Source organism: Triturus cristatus, chromosome 9 (assembly GCF_964204655.1).
Source record: "Triturus cristatus chromosome 9, aTriCri1.1, whole genome shotgun sequence".
Lineage (NCBI taxonomy): Eukaryota > Metazoa > Chordata > Amphibia > Caudata > Salamandridae > Triturus > Triturus cristatus.
This window is the reverse complement of record NC_140592.1, coordinates 801,063,009-801,089,841: the sequence shown is the minus strand read 5'-3', so window position 1 is coordinate 801,089,841 and position 26,833 is coordinate 801,063,009. Positions and strand designations below refer to the sequence as shown.

At 49.6% G+C, this 26,833-nt stretch overlaps 1 protein-coding gene across 4 annotated transcripts in view; it reads left to right on the top strand.

The window, feature by feature from the left end:
- PPP2R5E (protein phosphatase 2 regulatory subunit B'epsilon) overlaps window positions 1–26,833 on the top strand; it is a 521,840-nt gene that overhangs the window by 340,388 nt on the left and 154,619 nt on the right. For all 4 annotated transcript variants that reach the window (XM_085626198.1, XM_085626201.1, XM_085626199.1 and 1 more), the window contains exon 11: window positions 732–851. In XM_085626198.1, coding sequence (XP_085482324.1) covers window positions 732–851 — 120 coding nt within the window. The remainder of the gene's footprint in view (window positions 1–731; window positions 852–26,833) is intronic.

Here is a 26,833-nt window from a genome sequence, read left to right as displayed (position 1 = left end):
GGAATACGGCCCGAGCCATCACCAGTGGCTAAGACTAATTCAGGCATTCCATCCATCACCACCTTCTTCATAAGTGATGATCTAAGTGTGACGGGTATGCCTAGATGTGGGTCTCATGCTTACTGTGCCATAGCACTCAAGCTACACCCTACTGACAAGGACCAAATGGGGCAAAAATAGCGTTGCTTGTGGTCCCTTCCAGAGGCTTCCTTTCCTGACTGTTCGGGATAGACTGTCCCACGAGGAGCAGGGTCATTACTAATTTGCATATGGTGGACATTTGTCTGGAGTGATATGGTGGGTGAAAACAATGGACTGGAATGTGGCCAAAGCGATCACTAGTGGCTGGTATAAATTCAAGCTTTCCATCCATCAACTTGTGTGTTGCAGTACTTCATTCCATAATTGATCATATTAGGCACCTGAAATAAAAAGTGCCAGGATAGGTCTGTGGGATCTCCCTAAAAAAGAAACCACTTACCAGATAGTGCTAGTACAGACTGAATCTATCTGTGAGTCTTAGTCTAAAGATTACTAACTAATGAGATATAAATTTAAGAAAACGGGCACACCATAGTCCAATCTTAAATGAAGTCCATATGCCACTCTTCTTCAGGATACTATCCTCACAGATTGTCATGATTAGTCCAGTTTGACAAGGTGTTGTAGGACAAAATGTTTATTTTGATTGACATTTTCATAAAGTATCTTAACTTTGTTTCCTTTCCTAGGTCATGTTTCTTGGTGAGCTAGAAGAAATCTTGGATGTCATTGAACCTACACAGTTTGTAAAAATTCAGGAACACTTATTCAAACAGATTTCCAAATGTGTGTCTAGTCCTCACTTTCAGGTCAGTGTTTAAAAACATTTTTTTTAATAGAAACTCTTGTGGTAAGTAAATATGGTATGCAATTGATTACAAGGAAGATCATATTCTCCTTTATATAACCTCAATTTCAGCTTGGGATATCAGCCATCTATATATTCCTCATTATGTCCACTGGACTTGCAATGATTGTATGAAGCTCAAAATGTATTCTCCTTTATTGAGGTGTTGAATCATTTTATGTATCATTCTCCCCACACACATTTATAAGAACACGTTAATAAAACATCCAGAATTCCTGCTGTGGAAATGCATGGTACATACCTTCATGTAGACAGCAGTGTGAGCAGGGGATGGACAACATTCATTTATCAAGCAAAATATGTAAGAAAGATGCAGAGATAATACAAAACATATGCACTCAATAATTGGCAGTTTAAGGGGATACATTTTTAAATAAAGTTATCAGACTAAAACAGTCCATGTCATATAAAGTGACAATGAAGTTATTAAAACATTCTGCTGGAACACTACACCACTTGTTTTTCTGATCTAGTACATCCAAACTGCACATTCCTGAAAGCGTTGCTAGAAAGGTAGCATTGTTCTACTGACCAGATATCAGTCTCTTATAGAAATATATCTGGGTTAGTAAAAATGCACGGTAGTATTATTTTAGCCGAAAGTCTGCCATAGTTACTGCTGGGAAATAAACTCTGAAGCAAATAATTATTCTTTTGGCCATGCTGAAGGAGTACAAAGGGTGTTCTTTGACTCGATGTCACAAGAAAGCTTCTAAATCTTCTGCCAAGTGCACTGTTATTTGACGTTGCTAACATTAGTTAATACCCCCATGGCCGTCTCAGATCATAAGTGCCGTAATTGATAAATAACTTGTATGTAGTCTAGCAGAAGTAGCATTATTGAACTGATAGATCTACTCAAATACCCCTTTCTGTTTTCACTGATTCAGGTAAAATATAGGAATTGAACAACGTATAGCAACTTCAAGGTTAAAGACTTTTGTGGCTTCCCTCTACAGTGACAGTGCTGTATTTAAAGCAGCATACATTCAACACTTTTGGTTCAGAGAAGCACTACTGTGGAGACAAATTGCATGGAAAACCTCCTTTTGTTTAGACACCTCACCAGTACACTTGGCTATATTCCGACAAGTCTCAAATTGTACATGTCCGTGAAATGCCGTTGTTGGAATAGCCTTTCTCCAGTTAATCACCTGCCCTTCCAACTCTCTTGGGTGCCCTGACAATACTCAATCCTCTGTAATCAAAGTGTGCTTATTCCGTATATTTTAGGTATTCTAGATCAGTTTGTCTTTAAAATTGGCTAAATAACCAGTGGAATTATTCACTGGAACCTGTGATCACAGGACACATTTACGAAAAAAATTATCTTTGCTTTACTTATAGTTTGAAATCTGGAATTATTGGAATCATTGCACACCCATGGTTTTACTCAGAATTCAAGCAGCCTAACTCATTAGGAGGGTCACACTAGATCTTGTTTTACATTGAATTTCAATGTCTTTCAAGCATTGGTATAACTTCTGGATTCATCCATTCTTCACTTGCTGAATTTCTTCACTGTTGGATGCCTTGGCCAAAAATCATTCTACAAAAATCACAATCTGGATTCTACCATGTAAAAATAACCTTTGAATTATCCCCTGCGCCAGACTGGATCCGGAAATCTTTCTACAGCAGTACCTCTGCACTTCGATAGAGGACATTGAGCGACTCCATAACATTGTTGTCCACCTGATGTGATGATATCAGAGTCCATATAAGCACTCCCCTGACTCTAGTTTCTTTCTTTCAGGCGCTTTCACGCGGATCCAGTGAGCAGTACCTCTGGCCATTTTTGGCCTACCATGACGAAACAGTGTGCTTTTTGTCTACATATCTTCGAGGTCCTGTGTCAACCCTGCACCGTCATCCTATTTGCATTGTGTAGGAAAGTGCCCCTTTTTGCATACTTACCACACAACTTTTGCCCGACACATGATGCGCTTTGACTTGGTGTGCCCTGGGTCCCTGCCATTCAGGTTCCCAGGGCCTGTTTTCTTTCCCAAAGCTGCACCTTTGTACCCACAATTGGCACATCTCTGGCCACAGGTAAGCCCCTTATAAAAGGTACCATGGGCAATGTGACCAGGGAAGGCCTCTAAGGGCTGCAGCACCTCCTGTGCCATCCTTAGAGGCCCTGCACCGTAGCACCCACACACTGCGATTTGCAGGCTGCGTGTTTTGGTGCAGAAAAAAGTGAAGTCAACTTGGCACATGCCATGTCTGCAACCCACTGCTTGGGGCTTAGGTATGGTACTCCTCTAGCAGGGTGCACTAGCCACCAGATGAGGGTAGAGGGGCATGAGCCCTGTCCCCCTAGTGTCCAAGTCCATTCTCAATCATTGTAAGTGTAGTAAAGCCATGGAGTATAGGGTCTGAGAGCTGGTCATTACGAACTCCACAGCTCCATAATGGGAAGTTTGGCAGCAAATTAAACCTACACTGATATCAGTGTGGGAGTTAATGTAAAATGCACACCGAGGGCATCTTAGAGATGCCACCTGAAAAATAACCAGCCCTGGTGTGGTTCCTGAATGGCTGCCAGACAGGTTTCTGGACCCCTCAGTAGAGAACCTCCAATCTCTGGGTCCAGGAACAAAGCATATCCTAGGCAGAGGTGTCATGCCTCCTCCCCCAGGATGGGTTGGGTCCATGAGAGGGAAAGCTTCAAAGGCCTGCTGCCTTTGTAAACTGTCCCTGCCTTTTGCTGCCCCCAGCAACTGGCTTCCACCGGTTCTACCCCCCACTTTGGGTGGGGGAATTGGTGGGAAAACCGAGCTAGAAGGAGAGGGGTGCCCACCTTTGCCAATGCCACCCCTCAGGTGGGCAAGGCGAAGCACAAGTTCCGCCCATCTTAGAGATGAGGGGACCCAACCAATTAGGCAGAGGCTCATGCCCCCCTCTCACAGGAGGGTGGCATATTAGGGGTGTACTCACCCCAAGGAAGGGACTCTTTGGTCCCAACCGACACACCCCTTTTAACGCTCCTAAATTCAGTGTTTAGGGGCCACCCGGAACCTTGCCTCACCAGATTCGTGGAAGAAAGAAGGACAGAAGAACCGTGCTGACCTAGGAAGAAGAGGACATGAACAGCTTTGGCCCCAGCCCTACCGGCTTTTCCCGACTTCAACCTGTCTACAGCGAGAACCCCGGTGAGTCCAGCGGCAAGCAACCCCCAGAGCCCGGAGCCACTGCCCTGCACTCATCTAACAGACTTGTCTCCCATGAGCACCGGGCTTGCTCAAGCCAAGACTCACCCACAGAATTCAGATCTAGGCGGCTCAGCGATTCTGTACCACTCTGCACCCCACCTCCCGAGTTCAAGTGGCCCAACACCACGAGGAGGTCTCTCTAGGGATCCTGACCTGGGATCTGGAGGTTCCAGACCTCCCTCAAGATCCAAGGCGACCCCCCCCCCCCCCACCCCTCCAACCGCCACAGGAGCTGGTAAGAAAAACCTAATGCTAAAGGAAACCCTTGCACCTGATGCCCCATGGTTTTAGGTGGCCCAACTGACGGTGTCCAGGCGTCCTCCAAGATCCCAACTTGCCTCTCCAGCCAGTGGTCACCGCCAGGAAGTTTCCCTGCCCGAGCCAGCAGCATCTTTACCGAGCACAAGATCTCCATTATCTGAAAGAAACACGTTAGTTAGATTCCTCACCTTAGAATATCTCCAGGCATCAGACTGGATCCGGAAGATTTTTCGTCAGCAATACCCCTTGCGCGTCGCTAGGCGTCGTCTGCGGCTCCACGTCCGTCGTCGTGCGCCGGAATGACGTCGTCGGAGTACTTAGACGCCCCCCACTCGCGCTAGCGTCAGTTCTTCTTTTTTCCGCGCCAGTAAGCGCAGATCCGGGAGAGCTACCCCTTTAGTCACTTTTTGACTAACTTTTTCGATCCTTTTTGATCTTGTCTCGACTCCGGTGCCGGTAGGATGCCTGGTTTTAAAGCCTGTGCTGACTGTAGCCGCTTGATGTCGGTTACGGACCATCACCGCCGGTGCCTTTACTGCTTGGGCCTCGACCACGACGCGGCGTCGTGTTCGAACTGCAAGGCCCTGACCTCGAAGGCTAGACGGGAGCGGTCCCGTAAGCTTCTCGAGATTCGCCACTCGGCTCCGCGCCCCTCTCGATCCCGGTCCAGGAGGAGGTCCAAGGATCGGTCGCGGAGCCGCAGCCGACGTCATCATCGGTCGTCGGGATCCAAGTCTTCGGGTAAGTCGAAGCACTCCAAGAAGTCCAAGAGGCGACACCGCTCTTAGGACTCCCCTCGCCGGTCGCGCAACTCGGCCGAGGGTCAGGGTGGTTCCACCCCCGCGGCTCCGGCGGAGCCGCAGGCGCCGCGCAAGTCCCCATACCCACCGGTCCCTGGGACTGACGCGACGCCGTCTATGCCCGCTGGCGCGCCTTCGGGCCCCGCGGACCCGACTGCGCAACCTTGCCTGCCGGCGGCTCCGGCCCCGGCGACGGCTCCGTCCTCGACGCCGCAAGCGCCCGAGGGACCCGTTCCCGAGTCCCCGCCGACGCCGGTCGACCTCGTCACGCCTCCTCCGCCGGCGTCGACACCAATACCACCTCCGACGCCGACTCCGCTCGGCATCGAACCCCAGTTCAGCCCCACTCCGGGCCCGGCGCCGTTACGGCGTCGATGGACGCCGCGTTCGGCGCCGCTGGAGACACATTTTGTCTATCGCCCGGCTCCGATCCTTCCTCCTGCATACCAGGAATCGGATGATGGGGGCGAATGGGAGGGATCCGAGGATCCTATGGCCGCTCAGGCTCAACTGTCACAGGACTGGGCAGATGAACTGGGGGAGGCCAGTGGTCTGGATACCTCTCCAGACACTGGATTCATCTCTCCTCCGACTGTGGCTTCGGAGGAGGGTGCTTCTTTCTCTGTGGTGCTGCGCAAGGCGGCCGCAGCCCTTGGGCTCGAGCTACCTGCCGTGGCGGTAAGGACTAACGTCCTCACTGAGGTGCTTCAGTCTGCAGCAAGCTCCACTGAGCCTCTGCTGCCATTCAATGAGGCCCTCACTGACGTTCTGCAGGGCACCTGGTCCAAGCCCTCCACAGTTCCTCCTGTGGACAGGAACGTCGCCAGGCGCCACTGCCCTGCTCCGGGCGACCCCAGTTTTCTGTCCCAACACCCTACCCCCGAGAGCCTGGTTATCCAGGCCTCTACCTCCCAATCCTCCTTCCCGACCGCTCCGCCGGACCGGGATTCCAAGAGACTGGAACAGTTCGGCAAAAAGCTGTTCTCCTCCCTTAGTTTGGGTCTGCGGTCTTTGAACACCGCCTGTCTCTTGGACCGTTATTCCCACTCTCTGTGGGATACGGTGGAGGACGTGCTGCCCCTGTGTCCGGAGGAGGTCCAGACACGACTTACCATGGCTCTGGCTGATGGGAGGGATGCAGCGCGACATGCTATCCGATGTGAGCTTGACACTACGGACTCGCTGGGTAGGGCGATTTCTACCTCAGTGGCGCTTAGACGTCACGCCTGGCTGCGGTCCACGTCCTTTTCGGGTGATGTCCAGAGCACCCTCATGGACATGCCCTTTGATGGCACTCGCCTTTTCGGCGAGAAAGCGGACAGTGCGCTGAATCGCTTTAAGGACTCCCGGGCTACGGCCAAGTCCTTGGGCCTCTCGGCCCGCGGTCGCAAACTTCCGCTTTTCGCCCCTTTCGTGGCCAAGGAAGGGGCACCTCCTCACGTATGCCTAGCCACCAGCCGCAGTACCAACCTGGTCGCGGGCGTGGTTTCCGCCGAGGCGGTTCTGGAGGACGACGAGGTCAGCCCACATCCACCCCGGCAGCATCCGCCTCAAAGCCTTCCTAGTCCGAGCTTTCAGGCCCATTCCACGCCAGTGGGCGGCAGAGTTCGCCATCACCTGCTCCACTGGCGGTCCATCACATCGGACAGGTGGGTGCTGCAAATCGTCCGAAGGGGCTACTCCCTCCCCTTCGAGACGACCCCTCCAGCCATGCCACCGCAGCACCACCGTATCTCGGGGGATCATTTGAATCTTCTCCACGAGGAAGTTTCGGCCCTCTTGGCCAAGGGGGCCGTCGAGCGCGTTCCGAGCCCAGAAGTAGGTCGTGGTTGTTATTCCCACTACTTTCTGGTTCCCAAGAAGGGCAAAGGGGGCCTACGCCCTATCTTGGACCTCCGGAACGTCAATGCCTTCCTCCGGAAGGAAAGGTTCAAGATGTTAACTTTGGCTCAGGTTCTAGCTGCCCTAGACCCTGGAGACTGGATGGTAGCGTTGGACTTGCAGGACGCATATTTCCACATCCCCGTCCTGCCGGCCCACCGGCGTTACCTGCGGTTCACGGTGGGCCCAGAGCACTTTCAGTTTACCGTGCTCCCCTTCGGCCTCACCAGTGCCCCTCGGGTGTTCACGAAAGTGATGGCGGTGGTCGCAGCTCATCTACGCAGAACAGGGGTTCCAGTCTTCCCCTATCTCGACGACTGGTTGTTGAAGGCAGGCTCGCCCCAGACAATCGTCTCCCACCTCCAGACTACGGCGGATCTCCTGCATTTGCTGGGATTTTCCATCAACGTGCCGAAGTCACACCTGAGCCCCTCTCAGAAGCTCCTCTTCATCGGAGCGGTTCTCGATTCAGCGCAGTTCCGGGTCTATCCGCCGGAACAGCGGGTCCGGGATATTCAGGCCCTGATTCCCATCTTTCGGCCTCCATCCTGGGTTTCGGTCAGGCTACTGTTGCGGCTTCTGGGGCTGATGGCCTCCTGCATCCTACTAGTGCATCACGCCAGGCGGCGCATGCGGGCTCTGCAGTGGGACCTGAAGTTTCAGTGGGCCCAGCATCACGGCAACCTGTCCGACCATGTCTTGATCTCGGAGGGCACTGCACAGCAGTTGCAGTGGTGGCTCACGGACCGCGATTGGGTCAAGGGCAAGAGCCTCTCCCTTCCCCAACCGGAGCATGTCGTAGTGACGGATGCGTCCCTCCTGGGATGGGGTGGCCATATGGGAGAGGCGGAGATCAGAGGCCTCTGGTCTCCGGCGGAGTCTCGTCTCCACATCAACCTGTTGGAGTTGAGAGCGATCCGACTTGCACTGAAAGCCTTCCTTCCCTCTGTCAGGGGAAGTGTTGTGCAGGTGTTCACGGACAACACCACCGCCATGTGGTATTGCAACAAACAGGGCGGGGTGGGGTCGTGGACCCTTTGTCAGGAGGCTCTGCGCCTCTGGACGTGGCTGGAACACCAGGGCGTCACCCTAGTGGTTCAACATCTGGCGGGCTCTCTGAACGCCAGAGCAGACGAACTCAGCCGCCGGTGCATGATGGATCACGAATGGCGTCTGAACTCCGAAGTGGCGCAAGGTCTCTTTCAGCAGTGGGGAGAGCCTTGGTTAGATCTATTCGCCACCGAAGAGAACGCGCAATGTCAGCAGTTCTGCGCGTTGGAATTTCCAAGGCGGCACTCGCTCGGCGACGCTTTTCGTCACGAGTGGAGTTGCAGTCTGTTGTATGCCTCTCCACCTATACCACTTCTGCCCAGAGTGCTGAAGAAGATCAGGCACGACCGGGCCCAAGTCATCTTGGTGGCTTCGGATTGGGCACGAAGGTAATGGTATCCCGAGCTACTCAGTATGTTGACCGATCCTCCGATACGTCTGCCCCTTCGGGAGGATCTTCTGTCGCAGCAGCAGGGGACGGTCCTCCACCCGAACCTGTCCAGCCTCCACCTCCATGCGTGGAGATTTAGCGGCGGCAGTTGATGCCATTTGACTTGCCTCCTGAAGTCTGTGATATCATTCTGGCAGCCAGGCGTCCCTCCACAAAGACGGTATACGCCTGCCGGTGGAACAAATTTGTGGCATGGTGCATAGCAAAGGCTGTGGATCCCCTTTCCGCCCCTCTTTCTGAGGTTCTACTGTTTCTTCTTTCTTTGGCCCGGCAGGGCTCTGCCCTGGGCACCCTGAAAGGTTATCTTGCTGCCATCTCTGCCTTCTTGCGGCTTCCTGATCAGCCTTCTCTTTTCAAGTCCCCTGTAGTTGCACGCTTTCTAAAGGGCATTACTCACACGTTCCCTCCTGTCCCTTTTGTAATGCCTCAGTGGGACTTGAATCTTGTTCTCACATTTCTAATGTGCGCTCCCTTTGAGCCTCTTCATAATTGTCCTCTTCGTCTGCTGACGCTTAAGACTGCTTTTCTGGTAGCCATCACCTCGGCTAGACGGGTGAGTGAGCTCCAAGCTTTATCTTCAAAGCCTCCTTTTCTCTCTGTTCATCCGGACAAGGTTGTCCTTCGGCCTCGTCCCTCCTTTCTTCCGAAAGTGGTGACTCCATTTCATCTTGGGCAGTCTGTCACCTTGCCCACCTTCTTTCCGCCTCCGCATCCTTCCAAAGAGGAAGAGAGGCTCCACCGTCTGGACCCAAAACGTGCGCTCTCCTTTTATCTGGACCGCACAAAGCAGTTCCGGGTGGACGACCAACTTTTCGTTGGATACGTGGGTGCTAAGAAGGGGAAAGCTGTGCACAAACGGACCATCTCTCGGTGGGTCGTTATTGCATCAAAATTTGTTATTCCTTGGCAAAAAAGGACCCTCCTGCTGGGCTGCGCGCCCATTCTACTCGGGCCACAGCGGCTACTACTGCTTTGGGACGGGGTGTCCCTTTGCAGGACATCTGTCAGGCGGCGACGTGGGCTTCGCTACACACGTTTGCCAGGCATTATTGCCTTGACAGCCAAGTCCGGAGGGATGGCTTCTTTGGCCGTTCTGTCCTCCAGGACTTTCTGGTGTGATCTTGGTTCGCAGACCCACCACCGGGGATGGTATTGCTTGGGTATCTATTCTAAGGTGAGGAATCTAACTAACGTGTTTCTTTCAGATGAACAAGTTACTTAACTTCGGTAACGATGTATCTGTAAGAAACATTAGTTAGATTCCTCACCGACCCACCCATCCTCCCCGTTCTGCGAACTGACATCTAGGGTTACGGTTATCCTTTTCAGGCCCCTAAATTTTATTTTTTGGCACCAGTGTCGGTCTTTGCATGGCTCTGCGTTCCTGGCGTGGAAAGCTATGTACAAGAACTGACGTCAGCGCGCGAGGGCGGCGTCTAAGTACTCCGACGTCATTCCGGCGCACGACGCCGACGACGGACGCGGAGCCGCAGACGACGCCTAGCGACGCGCAAGGGGTATTGCTGACGAAAAATCTTCCGGATCCAGTCTGACGCCTGGGGATATTCTAAGGTGAGGAATCTAACTAACTAATGTTTCTTACAGATACATCGTTACCGAAGGTAAGTAACTTGTTCGACAGCACCGTACCCGCAAGTGCCTCGCAGGCAGGTAATCTGGACCCGCACTGGTGCTTGTTACCCTTTAGGCGTCTCCTCGACCGGGAGTCGCACTGCGGCGTCTGCATGGCTGGGGCCTACTCATACTATGAGTATGGCCCCCATTCCACTCGGCGGCTTGATAGCATTGAATAATAGGAGCGGTGGGACGCCTTCCCAAGTACCTGAGGTGGGTGTGGGCACACAGGATAGTACCGGGCTCCAGCTGAGTGACGGACGGAGCTCAGGCGGAGATGTCTGCTCCAGCTACCATCTTGGCAATGTACTCCCTGTAGAAAGTTAATGTTAACATGAACGTATAGTGACTACCAGTCAAAAGGTATTTTCACTGTGGCAGGCCTAGCTTTCCTATGTTGAACATATATAAAGATTAAAAATCCTAGTACTGTATCTCGGGAATGGGACTGGGTAGAAAAATATTTCTTAATAATACATATTCATATTTATTCATATTAAACATCCTATTAATTGGTGAAGTCAGATTTTAAATAAATGTTATCAAAAAGAAACTTTTAGAAAGCTAACTTTTTCCTGCATGAAGTTATTGGAGACGAAATGTGCATTTGCTATCCCACTTTTACCAGCCTGAAATTTACTTTTGAATCTATGTGAAAAGCTTCCCGGCTACAAACAGTAGGCTGACCTGGACGGGCAGATACGAGTCCTCTGAACCTGACAGAAAATGTAGGGTGGTGCTGTGAGTCCGTTCCTGCTTGAATGTCAAAACTGCTTGACAAGTCTGCAGAGTATTGCATATAACATTGGGGGCACTCTTGAAATGAAGGGAAATAGGATGGCAAACCATTTCTTGTGTATTCACGCTATGGTTGCTGGAAAACCTTGCTTTTGGTCTACCAGACTACTGTGTCTAGGTTTATTGTAGGTGCAGTGGCTGCTCCAAACTAGATTTTAGTGTGAGATATGCGTGGACACCAGGGTAACCACAGTTCACTCCCCACACATTCACCCAGCCCTCAGCACCCAAGTTTAGTATGGCCAAAGACATTTGCTGTATTGAAATAATTCTCTAAGTATGTAGGGCTGGCCCTAGGAAGTTTTATCCCCTTGGTTAGGATGTACCCAGGAGTCACTCCCACTCCTGCCTGGGATAAATGTGACACTTTCAGAAATTCACTTGAGAATACTCCTGAACCTGCAGAAGATGAGAAGAGGACTAAACCTGCTGTCTGTGACCTGAGAAGAGCCTTTATGGACTGGACCTGCTCTCTCTTGTACCTAGGATAAAGAAGTAGACTCCGAGGGTGACAAGCTTCACTTCCTGTTAAAGCTACAGGGAGGCTACAAGTGGCCTTTTCCAGCAACTGCTCAAATGACAAGTGGACCTGAACTGGATCCTGCTAGTTATTTGGTAGGATGAACTTTTATGCTTCTTGATCAAGGTCCTCTGGCAGTATAGAAATGGCACAGTCACTGCAAAATATTAAGTGCCATCCAGACAGTACTATCGAGACCAGCCTTCCACTCCTGCCAGCTTTTGAAGGTATTTCTCTTTCAAGACAAGGGTGTCCTTTCACTTCAAAGAAGTGTTTCGGAAATTGCGTAGCATGACAATTTTCTCCACTCTTTAAAAAAAATACTGCATTTGGAGGTAATCTTAGTAACTTCCGCCCAGTCTCCGGCCTACCTTTCCTCACAAAAATCTTTTAAAGCTGCTTTAACAATTAACTGATGGTGATTAGGACTGGCAAAAACCTCTTGACAGTTTCCAATACAGTGGTGATCCTGTATATAGAGTCTGCTCAATCTGTTGGCGTTTTATTTACATCACACACCGTAATGTCCACATTCATATCTTAAAACTCTGCATAGGTTTTGAAGACCAGGTATATGGTTGGTTTAAATCCTACTTTGCAAGTTGTTCACAAATCAAAATATGCAGTTCTTTCTCAAGCCCTGTACCTTGACTTCAAGAAGGCCTCTGTGATTTTAAATTTCCATTTTGAACCACTGGGTGACCTCATAAAAGAGCCTGGTATATTGGATTACCAGTATTCTGTTAATATTCTGCTCTACCAGAAGATTTTGGAGTTCATACTTGTCTGTCTCTTCCCCAGTCTTTCTCCACCTGCGGAATTCCAAGCGTGTCTGGACTCAACTGATATCTTAGAAAGAACTTGACCATTATTGTAAGCTCCAAATCGCTGCGATTCATTGTAACCAACCATCTTATTTTTGACAAACCATATAGTAAAATGATTAGAAATGCCAGGCACCTTGAGTTGCTTTCCTACTGAGGACAGGTATGCCTAGAAGTGTGTGTGCTAGGTGCAGACACTTTAACATTCTTTTCCAGTCCCATTGACTGCCCAAAAATCTGAAGATCTCTGGAGTTTTATGCTAACTTCGCTCGTCAGTCACTTTTTTCCTTGAAATCCCTATCGACAATGAAAATAAAATGCAGTATGTGGTGCTCTAGATCACATGCTGTCTGCAAACACTCCTTGCATTTACTGTTTGGCTCGGAACGTTACAAGCCACAGCTAAAAAAGTATTTCGCCTATGCCAGACATCCGCCAGGTATCTGCAAACAGCATACACAATTACATTGGAAGTATCACTTTTCAAAATAGTATAAGCATTCAAAATCGATTAACACTAAGGTTTATACGTACTGGGCGTATCCATTTACTTCAAAAAGAGTGTATGGGGAACAAAGAAACGGAATATGCTCCTCAGTCTCAGGGCACAGATTGGACACTGTACCATTTTTCCAATGGTTGGTGAAACACTTCAATGGTAAAGAGCCAAAACGGAAACACACACATAAATTCATGGCAAGTAGAGAGGAAATGAAATCCAGAACGGGCTCAAATTGCGGTGTTATTTTGAGCGAAAAAACTGGTTAGAAAAACGCACATTGGACACACAAACAGTGTAGTTTTCTAGCACCTGTGACCAATAGTGGGATTTTAGATTATTGGCTTGTGATTTGCTAATTCTACTGGGGTTGTCCCACCAACTCTGGATTCCGAGCTTCTGGAACCAGTTAAAGATGAATTTCAACCACTGAACTGTCAATGCATTTTTTGTGCCAGTAAGTCGCTAAGGAAATCCCTGAATTATCTAAGTTCTGGTGTAATCCAGAGTCGAACCCAATAAATTAAAGGTTTCAGTACTATCCCATCTGATATTAGATTTAAGACTAGGTCTAAATAAATTGGAACCAAAGGGGTACTGTCTGGGTATGCAAGTAGGGATCTAGCAAAGATGTTTTTTGCTAAGACTAAAGAATGAACCTTAGAGTACCCCCACAGCTCTGCTCCAAAGGTTGCAGCACTTTGTGCCTCGGTGCGGTAAGCCTTCAAAACGGGCAACACCACCAGTGAACGTGTGCCCTTATAAAAAGGCATGTTAGCATTAGACTTGGGCTGTAGAAGAAGGGAGCAGTTTTTAAGTTGAGGTTCCCTTCGACATTTGTCTGAAACCCGGACTCCTAGGTAGTCAATGCTATGGACTCTAAAGCTTCACTACCCACCTTTACTATACAATTTTTAACTGCCCCAGGACTAAACACCATAAACTTGGTTTTAAATGCATTCAAAGCCAAGTGTCTTATTTTCCAAAATACCAAGAAACTATCAATAAGGCCTTGAAGCACCATTGTTTTCTTGGCTATAAGAAGAACATTGTCTGCAATAAGTTTCATGAGTATCTTTTTGTTATTTAAAATAAATGAATTGTTCCGAGACGCAAGGAGTGTCTGCACCACATCATTCACATATAAGGAAAATAAAGTGGGTGCAAGAACGCACCCCTGACTTCCACCTTCTTGAGTGGGTGTGCGATCTATTCATTCTACTGTACCTGGGCATAACTGCTTTCATGCAGCTGTGCGATTAATCGTACTAAGTTCCCAAGGGCACCCATGCAGCGCATAACATTCCACAGTTTCTCCCTGGGAACCAGATCAAATGCGACCCTTAAATCAACAGAGGCCACATACAGTTTCTATTTGCCGTGTAGTACAGATTTCCAATGGAGAAGGGTGAGACAAAATAACTGGTCGGATGTACTGATCTTGGGTCTGAAGCCTGCTTGAAGCATGGATAACTCAATTTGCTTCTGCCAGGACAAAAACTTGTCAAGGATCTGGCTTGTAAAGACTTTTTGCTGATTATCAATAAGACTAATAGGCCTGTAATTAGAGGCCATACATGGGTCATCCTTTTGTACACCGGTATTATTTCAGCCCCTCCAAGTATCGGGGATTTCTCCCCCCAACTGATACAGCATTGGAGATTCATTTTATCTGGACCAGGTGCTTTGGCTGGTTTAAGCGGATTTATGGCTTTATTAGTATATTCCAAAGAGAATAACACTGGATCCATAGCATCTTCTTCTTCAGTCGCCACGTTTATTCTAATGGAAAATGATGGTATCCCTGATTTTGAGGGCTCAGGAACTCTGATTGGCAGCGGGGGGCGTACAGAGTAGCAAAATGGGTGACCCATTTCCCCGAGTTGGATAATGGTGATGGTAGGTCCTAGCATCATCAGTTACCATATGAGAAAATCTTCCAACAAGACCTATTGTCCTCTTGCTCTATAGCCAAAGCAAGTCCTGCCAAATGTTATCCTTCCTGTTTCTCTTGGCCTTAGCATGAGTGCTTTTGTAATAGCGTTCTAGCCTCTTGTAGCTCCACCCATTCACAATCTCTAACATCTGTTTCAGTTGTAAATTTGCTGCTAGGCATTTGGCATTGTTCCATTTTTCTCTCTTTCACTGCAGCAGGCTGTCTAGGTTTTTTTGTTAAAAAAAAAAAAAAAGCCTTAGAATTAAGTGAAAAGTATCTTATGGATGCTAAGAATCGTAATTTCAGAGATTGAAAACATTTCAAAATTTGAAAAGGCTGCCACAAGCAGACCATAGATTTCGGCATAGATTTCGGCATACAAGTGTGGGTTAGCCATTATACATGCCCATGAGACTCGTCGTTGATTATTGGCTAGCAAAGGTTCAGGTACTGCAGTACTGCAATTGTTATTAGACCTTTGAAACACATAATCAAAAAGAGATAATGGTTGGGGGTTATGCTCACTTTGTGATGAACGTCCACCTTCATAGCCCCCAGCAGAGGCCACAATCTAGTCTAAAAAGATGTAATCAGTGACAATAGTATAATGGCCACGCTTGAAAGTTGGCATCCTGCTGGAATCCGAGCGTGTTCGTCCATATCTCATCCGACAGTAATTGAAGTCAAGTGAACAGCAGCACAAGAACATTTTTGTTGTTGCCTTCCAGTTAATTGAGGTATGCAACATCGCTCATCCTCTAACTTAGTAAGGTCATTAATGTGGAGTAAGAGCTCGAAAGAGGTTTTTTTTTTTTTTTTTTTTTTTTTGAAAACCTTTATTTAGCAATGTGTACAAGACAAATACGGGCCTACAACCATCCGGCCGGCCTCGACACTTCTGAAGCTTGATAGCAAAATATACGGCCACTCGGTGGCACGGCAGCACATAAAAGCATACGACCTATGTTACAAAAAATCCACGTGCACCGAGTGGCAGGAGACAGTAAGGTTAATTTTAAAAATTTTGAAATATAAGGAGATACAGAGCTAGAACGGATCAGTGTACAGAACAGACGATCATATGATAAATGGGTAACAGCCAACAGGAGAGTCAACTAACAGTGAACACATCTAAAATGGCGGCACGAAACTATAAGTCCAGGATAGAGATACGCAGCGAAGCGTGCCTCCCAGCCGCTACCCTCCTAACACCAGTCCCCCCCACTGACCCTAGAAAAAGACGTAAGAAAAGGACGGAAAAAAGAAAAAGAAGGCCCATAGAAACAAAAAAAACGTACCAAAGAAGACCCCCCACCCTACACGCATGCCGAGGCTATGGCCTACCCCCCCCCTAGCTACGTGTCTGTCGCCCCATAGAAACCCGAAATGTAGAATTAAGGAAAGAAGAAAGGAAAAAGGACCATTAAATCACGGTTGAACCCAGGGAGAAAAAGAAGAGTGCACTACCCTACTACTCCCAGGGAAAGGAAAAGCGGGGAGGAGCCCACCCCACTGCCGAACTCCCGGACTCCCGCGCCGCCCATACATCCTGCGCCATGTACAGTACAGTATCAGAAGACCCACGTAAACCCGGTGGTCCCGAATCAATAACACCCAGCACTTCAGCACTTCACAAGTCCTCCCCCCGGCAGAAGAAGGAAACAGGAGGCGAAATCACAGCGACATGTAACAAAAAACAGGTCATTAAAAACTACTCAGCCAATATTGCAAAACGTGTATCAGTCCAGGTCCCCGTCTGCCGATCCAACCAAAGCAACAACGAGCATGCCATCACCCCTGTCCGGACCGGCAGATGTGGTTCAGGCCCGTCCTTTGCTGCGAGTCACCTTCAGCCAGGACAAAGAGACAAGATGGCCGCTCTCGAGGAAAGGGGACAATGAAAACGTATCGTACCGCAGGGTCCCAAACGCAGCAGTAACATGCCACAGAAGCTCCAGCGACAGGTGCATTCAGGGTAACATCTGGCAAGGGAAGTGAAAGGCTAGGTCTCAACAGGTAGTTCGTAGGCAGAGTCACAGCGTTCAAAGTGAAGGGTGTCCCTGCAACTGTATCCGTGTCGATGGGTTGACGCGTTACATTGTAGCCAGGAGGACTCCGCGCCACCGTCCCTCCGCTCTGCAACATTGTTTCACCTCCAGGAGAAAACATGGGCGGCGGGGGATCCTCCAGCCGGGAACGTCCCGTTGCAAACAGTGCCTCATCGATTCTCCGGGTCAGCGCCCGGCAAGTACTCTGCATTGCCACTTTTAACGCCACGAGGGCGGCCAATACATCCCCACAGGTCGGGTCTCTCTTTACCAAGCATCGGTCCGCACTATCCCGCTGCTCCTCCGATGCGGCAATCAGCTCCAGGGCACATGGGCGCGCAGACACTGCGAGTCTAGGGTCAGCCAGCGTCTCAGCAAGAAGAGCAGGCGCCATTTTCATCTCCACTGCGGGCAATTAGTGGCGGGACAAAAGTGACTATGTATACCGGAGATCCGAGGATGTAGACACCGGAAAAGCTTCGTGCTCCACTCGGGAACTGCACTGGGCGAGAGCGCTCCACGGTTACCGCGAGGACCGGCCGTTCGCCGCGGGAAGACACTTCAAAATGGAGTCAGCTCGCTTTTCTTCAGGGTGGCGGAGGAGAGCTAGTATTAGGGGGCTCCAACGTCGTCCACACCACTGCCAGCGCGCGGGGGAGTCCGACCCGGACATAAGGGTCTGACTCCAGTCGCACAGCCAGCGTTTTCACCCCCGCGACCACCCGCAGTATTCCAGCTCAGCACCCCGTCCACATCCCTCGGCGTCCAGCGGCGGCAATCTACGCAGGGACCAGGGGGAGCGCCGGAGGTCGAAGTAAACACCGAGTCTGCTGCCAAATCCACCGACAAAGGTGTCAGGAGAACGCCAGTCACTTCAGTGCCGGTAATCCGCGGCGGTAGGGCGGCGCAGGTCAGGAGAATTGATCAGGATTAACAAAGGAAGCCAGACGGTCCACGGAGCCGGGAGCTCAAGCGTCCGTCCCGTCGGCCATCTTGGCTCGAAAGAGGTTTTAAAGTCACCCGCCACTATTAGCCTAACTGCTGGTTTCAGTTAGCCCATCTGACTGGGCTAGGCCAATGACTCACTGCCATTTAAACTGTTCTAGCATAAACATTAATCAACCCCAACTAGAGACCTGTAGGAAAGGTAAGCAGAACACCCATTATATCATAGGAAACCGTTTTCATTTCAAAATGTGAACAATGAAACTTATTCTTCAATAAAATAAGTAATCCTCCTTTGGCTCATCTTCGCTTCCCAGGGGGTTGGGCCTCAGTATTATATGTTAAAAATCCTTCTATGCACTCCCGGTCGGTAGCCCAAGTCTCCTGAAACATGCAAATGTCATAATTGCTAATATAGGATACCCATTCAGGATCTAACAGTTTACTTTTTTACACCACCCAAGTTCCAGGAAATAATGGACAGTCTTTGGTAGATGCCCTTGTCTCTTATTACAGATAGGGCTGCAATGCCATAATTAGGGTAAAGCTAGCTGAGTGATTACTGGAATCCTCTAAGATTTGATCCATCCTCATTGCTAGCTCTCTGATCACTATCTCGAATCATAACTCCAGAAGCAGAGTACCCGCCTGTTATAAGTGAACCTGCCAGAACAGGTAGTCATTTGCATGCAAGTTTGATTTCCTCGATTGCACAGATAGATTTGGATTCTGAAGATTGTCAATAGAAGAACCTTCATTACAGCATGGAAAGGGTGGGGGGCAATTTCAGTCGTTTGCCACTTTGCAATGTACCTCCAAAATTACAGTTGCACAATTAAAAATCAATAAGATTATTAACTAACAATTTGTCCTTCAATAATAAAGAGATAAAATCATATGCCGACCCATCAGAGCTACATCTTTCAGCATGTTCAATATCAGATTGAATTACAGAGAGACAGTTCCGTTTTGCTAGCGAATGTGCAGCCTTGTTGATCCATGTTCTCATGAGTGACTCCAGTGATAGCTTAGGCACCTGGACCATGTATAAAGTTCTTCCAAAGCTTCCACTGACAGATGATTACTGGTGGTACCACTTGCATAGGTTGAGACCATTGTCAGTGTAGCTATTTGGCCCAGAGATAGGTTTACGCAAGTATTTATGGCTTCGGACATCAGCTGAGGGGACCATGCTCTTATTCATAAAGTTTGATGGCCCTGGAGGAGCTGTATTAAAGATGCTCTTGGCCCAAGACATTGACACTCCTGTCACATAGTACTTCTGGTGCTAAGTGATACATTTTTTATGTTGTCAGCTGTGGAATTGAATCATGTTCTCTAGGGGTCTGAGACTCCAATTGAAGCACACATGGACCTAGAGGTTCATACAAGGTTTTAGTAGTCGTCTCCATTGAATCCAAAGGCCCAAATCTTTTTAAGCATGGAATGTTCGGTGTTCTGTTAATTGTAGGGCTGAGAAGATGTCTAGAGGCTGCTATGTAATTTGTAAAGCGGGTGTTGCTAGCAATACTTTCTGAAGAAGCTACATTAGCAAGTATATGAGGTTGGCTCAGCTTTAGGTCTATAACTTTGCCTAAGTGACCACAATTAAAATGCCTGTTCAAAAACCAGTCACAAATTGCAAGAAAACTGTTAGACACTGATGGAACACTTAAAGGAGTGGGGTATGACAAAGTGGAGAACACTTTTGGCCAATAAAAGAGACAAGTCTATGAATATTGTACCCATCTTTTTTGCATAAAGGCATATGTAGCAGCTGGTTATACAGCCCGCTGAGTGTTCAGGCCACTAATTCCCATGGTCAGTGATGGGCAGTCCATTAACCCTTTCTACAGTGGCTCCATCTCTGGATAGTAAAGCACTGTATGGTAGAATTGTGCTTCTGCTCTCGCACATCTGAGGCATGCTGCTTGATGTTGATGTTTATACATTTCATGGTATTTTCCAGGGGTAAGGTATGCCCTATGTATTTAAGTAAATTGGGTGCATTTAAAGCAGTAGTTTCTGTACACTTTGTGAGTGTACAATGACACAAACGCAAAGTATTGGGCTGCCTCAAATGGTCAATATGCTACATAGAGAGTTTGATCCACACACGATTAGAAGTAAGTAAACAGTTCCACCAAAATATCTTAATTTACATATTCCTTTACTATGATTTCTTTCTTCATAGTAGCCAACGCGTTTCGTCCTGTTTAAGTACTTCTTCAGGGCTCATTAACTGTCCTCTGAGCTGTGTATGTTTTCTTCTAACTCTGGTGCCACATCGTATTTGTCCTGTCTGTATCACTGGGATTTCATAATCCCCGGTCACAACAAGATATTTTAGAGTTCTCTTCTGTGTTTTTTCTTTAGAAATGATAGCAGCATCACATAGCTGTGCTTGCATATTAAAGTCCAGGGTTTTGGCATATTCAAATCCACGGTTTGGCAGGTTTTTATCTAAGGCACTCCTTAGGTGAAATCAGGTCATGGTCGACCCATAAATCATAAAATGCGTTCCGGGCAAAGGGTTCCTCCTTCTATGTACAGCGCCGTCAACAGTGCGGTATTGCATCCTAGACCTCCTCTGTGAATCCTCAAATGGTCAATATATTTTGCTTCCTCCTCGATCACCACTTTATGTTCCTGCTTCCATCTTCTGAACATATAGCAAGCTCTACAGTAACTGCAGTCAGAGTTTTGAGGAGGTTCACATCTCTTCCTTCTCCGTTAAGGGGCACCTCTAGTGAGTGGATAATATAAAGCTGTATTGCTTCATTTTGGACTATAGAAGGGCTAGCCTTGGTGCACGACTTCCTGCAGCATTCTCACCCATTAAAGTAAAGGAGGTGTTTGTATACCGTTCTAGGCACTGTTGCAAGATTTCTAAAGTGCAGGGCAGGAGACAATGGAAGGGGGAATCTAGCTTTTTGCAGCGTGAATCTTTCTGGATTCACTATGCTGTGCATTATTCCGCGATCTTGTGTTTGGCTCCGGATTCGTAGTCTTTTCTTTCTTCTTTTTTTTTTTTTGTAGCCCAGGTGGGCGGCGACGACCCACCATTTGGTGCACCTCCCGTGACGTCGTCGTGCTTCCTGCGGAAGTCCCACCTTTGGGCCGCCATCTTCAGATTCTTTTTTCCGCCGTTGGGTCTGGATCGTCATCGGGAAGCTCCAGGATTTCAGTCGAAGGAAGAAGAAGGAAAAGCGAGTTTCGTCGATAAATAACTACGAAGAGATCACAGGAGAGGAAAATATAACATCCGGAGCGCGAAGAAGGAAGAGTTCCGCCTTTTTCTTCGACGCCCTTGGAGAATGCGCACTCAGAGGCCCTGAGAGCAATGGACAAGACGCCATTCAAGTTCTGCCCTAACTGCCACCACAAGTTCGCGCAGAAGGACCAGCATCCGGTCTGCAATCTCTGCCTACCGGTCGACCACCTGAGCAAGGACTGCAACGCCTGCTCAGCCTTCGCGCCGAAGACGCTCCGGGTGAGAGAACGTCAGAGAAGAGCCAACGCCAGCATGGAAGGCAAGGGTAAGGCCCCGTCGCTCTACGATCTGGGCCTCTCCACAGACGATGAGGACAATGTCGCAGAGGGACCCGAAAACTTCACGGTCGTAGAGAACGACAAGAAGACTCAAGACGAGATAAGAGTCGTCGAGTTCAAAACACCCGAAAATGCCTCGAAAACCCGAGGGTGACTCGAGAAAATCTGAGTCAAAGTTCCCTAAGGGAGCCCCGGCGCCCAAAACTTCGTCGACCAAGGGTGGAGCCATGGACAAGAGGCTGAGCGGATCTTTCGAAAAGGACTCCCTGGTGCCGAAAGACGCCGAAAGGCTAGGTTCGTCGAAGACAACCCATGAAGCGGGGCGCTCGACGCAGAAGGACAAGCCGGCGTCGACGCAAGTTCCGTCGAAGAGGCCCGCGGTCGACGCCGAAAGCATCTCCGAGATGGAGAAAAAGAAGAGGCGGCTCGAGGTGAAATGGAGAGCATCCTTCAGAGGAAGAAGGAGTTTGACGCCAAGATGAAGGAATACAAAATTCCAACGGCTCCGCCGACGGACGCCGTCGAAATCGAGGAACAGAACGATTTCGACACCGAGGGGCTGCAGAGAGATCTCGAAGAGGAAGATGAGACCTATTATGAGGGCGGATCCGAAGAAGACGACCAGCAGTCGTTCTACAGCTCGGCGCCATCAACCAGCTACGAGATAGAATGGCAGGATCTCGACACTGAAAACCCCGAGGAGCCCGTCGACACGTACCCTTCGAGGCCATCGCCGCCCGACGACATCGGGGTGTACAATATGGGGGTCAGGAGCGCAGTAACAGCCTTCGGCGTGAAACTGGAAGAGGAGAGGCCGAAAGCCGATTTCCTCCTCGAGACCCTGCTCCCCATCCAGACGAGGAGCCAATTCCTTCCCATGCTACAAAGTGTGATGAATCAGGGAAGAGAGGCCTTTAAGGAACCAGCGACTTGCCGTTCGATCACGCCCAAGACTGAGAAAAAGTATAAGCACTCTTCTCTGGACCCCCCTTACATCAAGGGTAGTATCACGGCCGACTCCATCATAGCTTCCACGGCCAGGAGGAGGGCCAACGTGCCAGCGACTTCGGGGCCACCACCCGATAAAGAAAGTAGGAGGATGGACCTCACAGGAAGAAAGGTCGAGAGGAACGCCGCAATGCACTGGCGCATGGCGAATTCCAATGCACTTCTCAATAGACACCAGTACCAGCACTGGGACGAGATGGGGGAACTAGTGAAACACCTCCCCGAAGAATACCGCCAAAGAGCCTCCCACCTGGTGGAAGAGGGTAAAAACATCGCAAACTCTTGCATTAAGACTGCGTTGGACGGGGCCGAGACTTCGGCCAGACTAATGGCCATAGGGGTCACCGAGCGAAGACATGCATGGCTAAGAATCTCTGGATTCAAACAGGAGGTGCAGAACCACATTATTAGCACCCCCTTCAACGGGGAAACACTGTTCGGAGCAACAGTAGACGAGAAACTCACCCAGCTGAAAAAAGAAAATGAGACGGCGAGGTCCATGGGGGCCCTACAGCTCAGGGGGATGAGGAGAGGCAATCCCTCTAGGAGACCATACGGTCGGGGAGGAAGCCAGCAGGGAGCGTCGCACCAAACGTTCCAGCAGGGGCAGCAGGGTGATAGCCACGGACAACAAGGTCAACAGAAGCAAAACTGGCAGTACCAACCTCGGGGCCAGTCCTTTCGCGGGAGAGGGAACAGACGTGGCCAAAGGAGAAGAGGGGGTGACCAACCCTCATCCAAGTGACTCAGCACGCAGAAGGACGCCTACCCACGACATACCACCAGGGGTGAGGCGCAATGCAGTAACATCAGGGAGGAGAGGAGAATCAAAAGCCTACGAACATCCAACGCCAGTAGGCGGAAGACTGAGTCTCTACCTTCAGGAGTGGCGACGTATAACCACAGACAAGTGGATACTGAACGTCATGCAATACGGATATTGCGTGGATTTGGAGAAAAGACCTCCAAACAGGAAACCAAAAAGAAGACAGAGATCGGGTCAAGAGCTTGCCCTACTCAGAGAAGAAAGGCTGAAACTACTAGAAAAAGCATTTGCAATGCAATAGGTCTCGCATTATTAAAGTTTGAGCTATTGGTGTTGCATTATTTAGCAATGCCAATAGCTCAAACTTTAATAATGCAAGACCTATTGCTTGTTGATCTTTTTAAGAAATATATAGGTTCGTAATATTCTGTGTTTCCGGGTTGCATGAAAGCAAATCCGATTGTTGGACATATTCTGTACGCCCCTTGAGTGTGAGAGAGTTGTAGTATGTAAAACGATCTATGATTGGAGCTTTCTCGGCATCTCAGCCAATCCCGGTGCGTGCGTGGAACTTCTAAACGCTAATCGGCTGTGAAGCTACTACTAGGCATGAACACTTTCTCAGCTGTATACTCTCCGGTTCGGTGGGTGCTACGCAGGAGGGAACTGGCTGGCTGACCAGGTGCTAACATTTGGTCTGTAGGGCATGCGCGGAACCGGTCACTTTCGCGTGCCCAGTGGCGGTGCGTGCAGCCGGTGAAGACAGCGCCTGTCCCCTTCCGGGGCTCCCGTGGTGAAGAGGGAGCCCCAGCGCCAAAGAGGAAGTGCGGGAGCAGAAGTCCCGGATCCCAGGAGGGGGCCCGGGTGAAGAGCGGCCAGTCGCCGTTCAGGAGGATTCCGCCCGCAGACTGGGTGAGTGGGGGATTCTCCATTCGTCCAGTGGTTTGTTTCCTGAGCGGAGCGGAGTTTAAAAAAAACAAAAAACAACCGAAAGTGAAACTTCATGCTGGCTTGCGAGGGAAGGGGGACAGGAGATGTGCACGACGTGTGGCTGTAAGCGCGTACACAGGCTCCAATCCGCCAAAAGCCTGCGCGTGCCCATCTCCTGTCCCACTTCCGAGGCAAGTCGGCAACAATAGATCTCGCTGGCGACAGCAGCGCTTTGCGCTGCGTTCGCTAGGCGAGACCTAAAAAGGAGCCATAGAGGCGGTGCCGTTCAAAGAACGGAACAAGGGGGTCTACTCGAACTACTTCGTGGTACCGAAAGTAGACGGAAACCTCAGACCCATCCTGGACCTGCGGTACCTAAACAAATTCATCAGAACGCAAAAGTTCAAAATGACTTCGCTGCAGGAGGTGCTGCCCCAAATAAGGGACGGGGACTTCATGGTCACCGTGGACCTCAAGGATGCCTACCTGCACATTCCAATAAACAGAAGACACAAAGGTCTTCTAAGGTTCAACATCAACCGGGAGCATTACCAGTTCACAACCCTGGCCTTCGGGCTAAAATCAGCGCCAAGGGTTTTTACCAAATGCCTGTCGGCAGTCGCAGCCCACCTACGAAGGGAGGGGATCCATGTCTACCCCTACCTAGACGACTGGCTGGTCAAGGCAGACACACGCGAGAAGTGCGAGAGACACGCAACACGCGTGACAGACACTCTGACGAACCTGGGGTTCTCGATACACTGGGGAAGTCATCGCTGGAACCGGAGCAGGTGAAGATTTTCCTGGGAGCAAAAATCAACACCCTAAACAGCACAGTGGTGCCCAGCGACAGGAGAACAGATGCCCTACTGAAGGAGACGCGTCTTTACCAGAAGGGGCGAGCTCTGACAGTAAAGTCAGTGAGCAAGATCATGGGGATGATGGCGTCGTGTATCCAGCTGGTGCCGAATGTACGCCTGCACATGAGACCATTCCAAGAATGGCTACAACAGCAATGGTCACAAGCAAGCGGAAGTTGGGAGGATCTAGTGGTTGTTACGCACGCAGTGCAGGAGGAGATGACTTGGTGGAACAGAGACAACATGACAACAGGGAAGAGCCTGACACCACCAAACCCAACAATGACCATTACCACGGACGCATCTCAACAGGGATGGGGAGCGCACATGGACAATCTCAGAGTGAGGGGTCTGTGGGCTCCAGCAGATGCGGTACGCCATATCAATTACCTCGAATTGAAAACCATCCTGCTAGCCCTGAAGGCATTACAGAGACACCTGTACAACCAGAGGGTGTTGGTTCAAACAGACAACACCACAGCAATGTTCTACATCAACAAGCAGGGGGGGACTCAGTCGTTCCCCCTCTCCTCTCTGGCACAGGGGATTTGGAGATGGGCCATACCTCTCAGGATAGATCTACTGGCAATTCACCTTCCAGGGAAGGACAATGTGGAGGCAGACTGGCTAAGCAGGCAGACCTCGTCATCGCACGAGTGGGAGCTCAATGGCCAGGAAACGCAGAAGCTTTTCCAGAGATGGGGAACTCCCACAATAGACCTGTTTGCAACACGCCAGAATGCAAAATGCCAAAGCTTCGCGTCCAGGCAACCAGAAAAGCAGTCTCTGGGCAATGCCCTATGGATAAGCTGGTCAAGGACATTTGCCTACGCCTTTCCACCGATACCCCTGTTACACAGAGTGCTCGACAAGTGCAGAACCAGCAACATGACACTGATCCTAGTGGCTCCGCAGTGGGCAAGGCAGACATGGTTCTCCCAAATTCAGGAAATGGCGCAAGGCAATCCCCACAGGTTCACAAGAAGAAGAGACCTGCTCTCCATGCAAAACGGAGAGGTCCTACACCCGGAGCCAGAGAGCCTCAGCCTGGCGGCATGGCTCCTGAAGACCTAGAGTTCGCTCACCTTAGATTGCCTCCAAGCACTATGCGGGTGCTGCGGGAGGCAAGAAAACCAACTACACGCAAATGCTACAGCGCGAAATGGCAGAGATTTACTATGTGGTGCAGGAAGAAGGGGCTGCAAAATACAATGACAAGAGACTCAACAGTACTGAGGGTATCCCACACACCTTCTAAAGATTAACCTCTGCTCGACCTCCCTAAGGATACACCTAGCGGCGATCGTAGCCTACACCAGAGGAGAGAAGGGTGGAAGTTTCTTCACATTGCAGGTGGTAAAGAGATTCATGGAAGGAGCCAAAAGAATTGCTCCTCCTAAAAGGTTGCCGCCGCCAGCATGGAATCTCAACGTGGTACTGACGGAGCTCATGAAGGCACCGTTTGAACCCATTCACAAGGCCTCACTGCAAATGTTGACTATGAAAACGGCCTTTCTGGTAGCCATAACCTCTCTACGCAGGGTGAGCGAGCTTCAAGCGCTAACGCTACTGGAACCCTACATTCAAATTCACAAGGACAGGGTTGTCCTGAGAACAGACCCACACTTCATGCCCAAGGGGGTGTCGGCGTTCCACATGAACCAGAGTATTCAGATACCGAGTTTCTTCCAAAACCCGACTTCAAACGCAGAAAAGGCTCTACACACTCTTGACGCTAGAAGAGCGGTGATGCACTACATTGAGAGGACCAAGGAACTCAGAAAATCAAAGCACTTGTTTGTGTCCTTTGCTACTAGCTTCATGGGTAGACCAGTGACTAAGGGCACCATCGCTAGGTGGATTGCCCTCACTATTCAATTCTGCCACATACAGGCTGGACAGGAGCTAGCGGAGGGGCCTCAGGCTCACTCCACAAGGAAAAA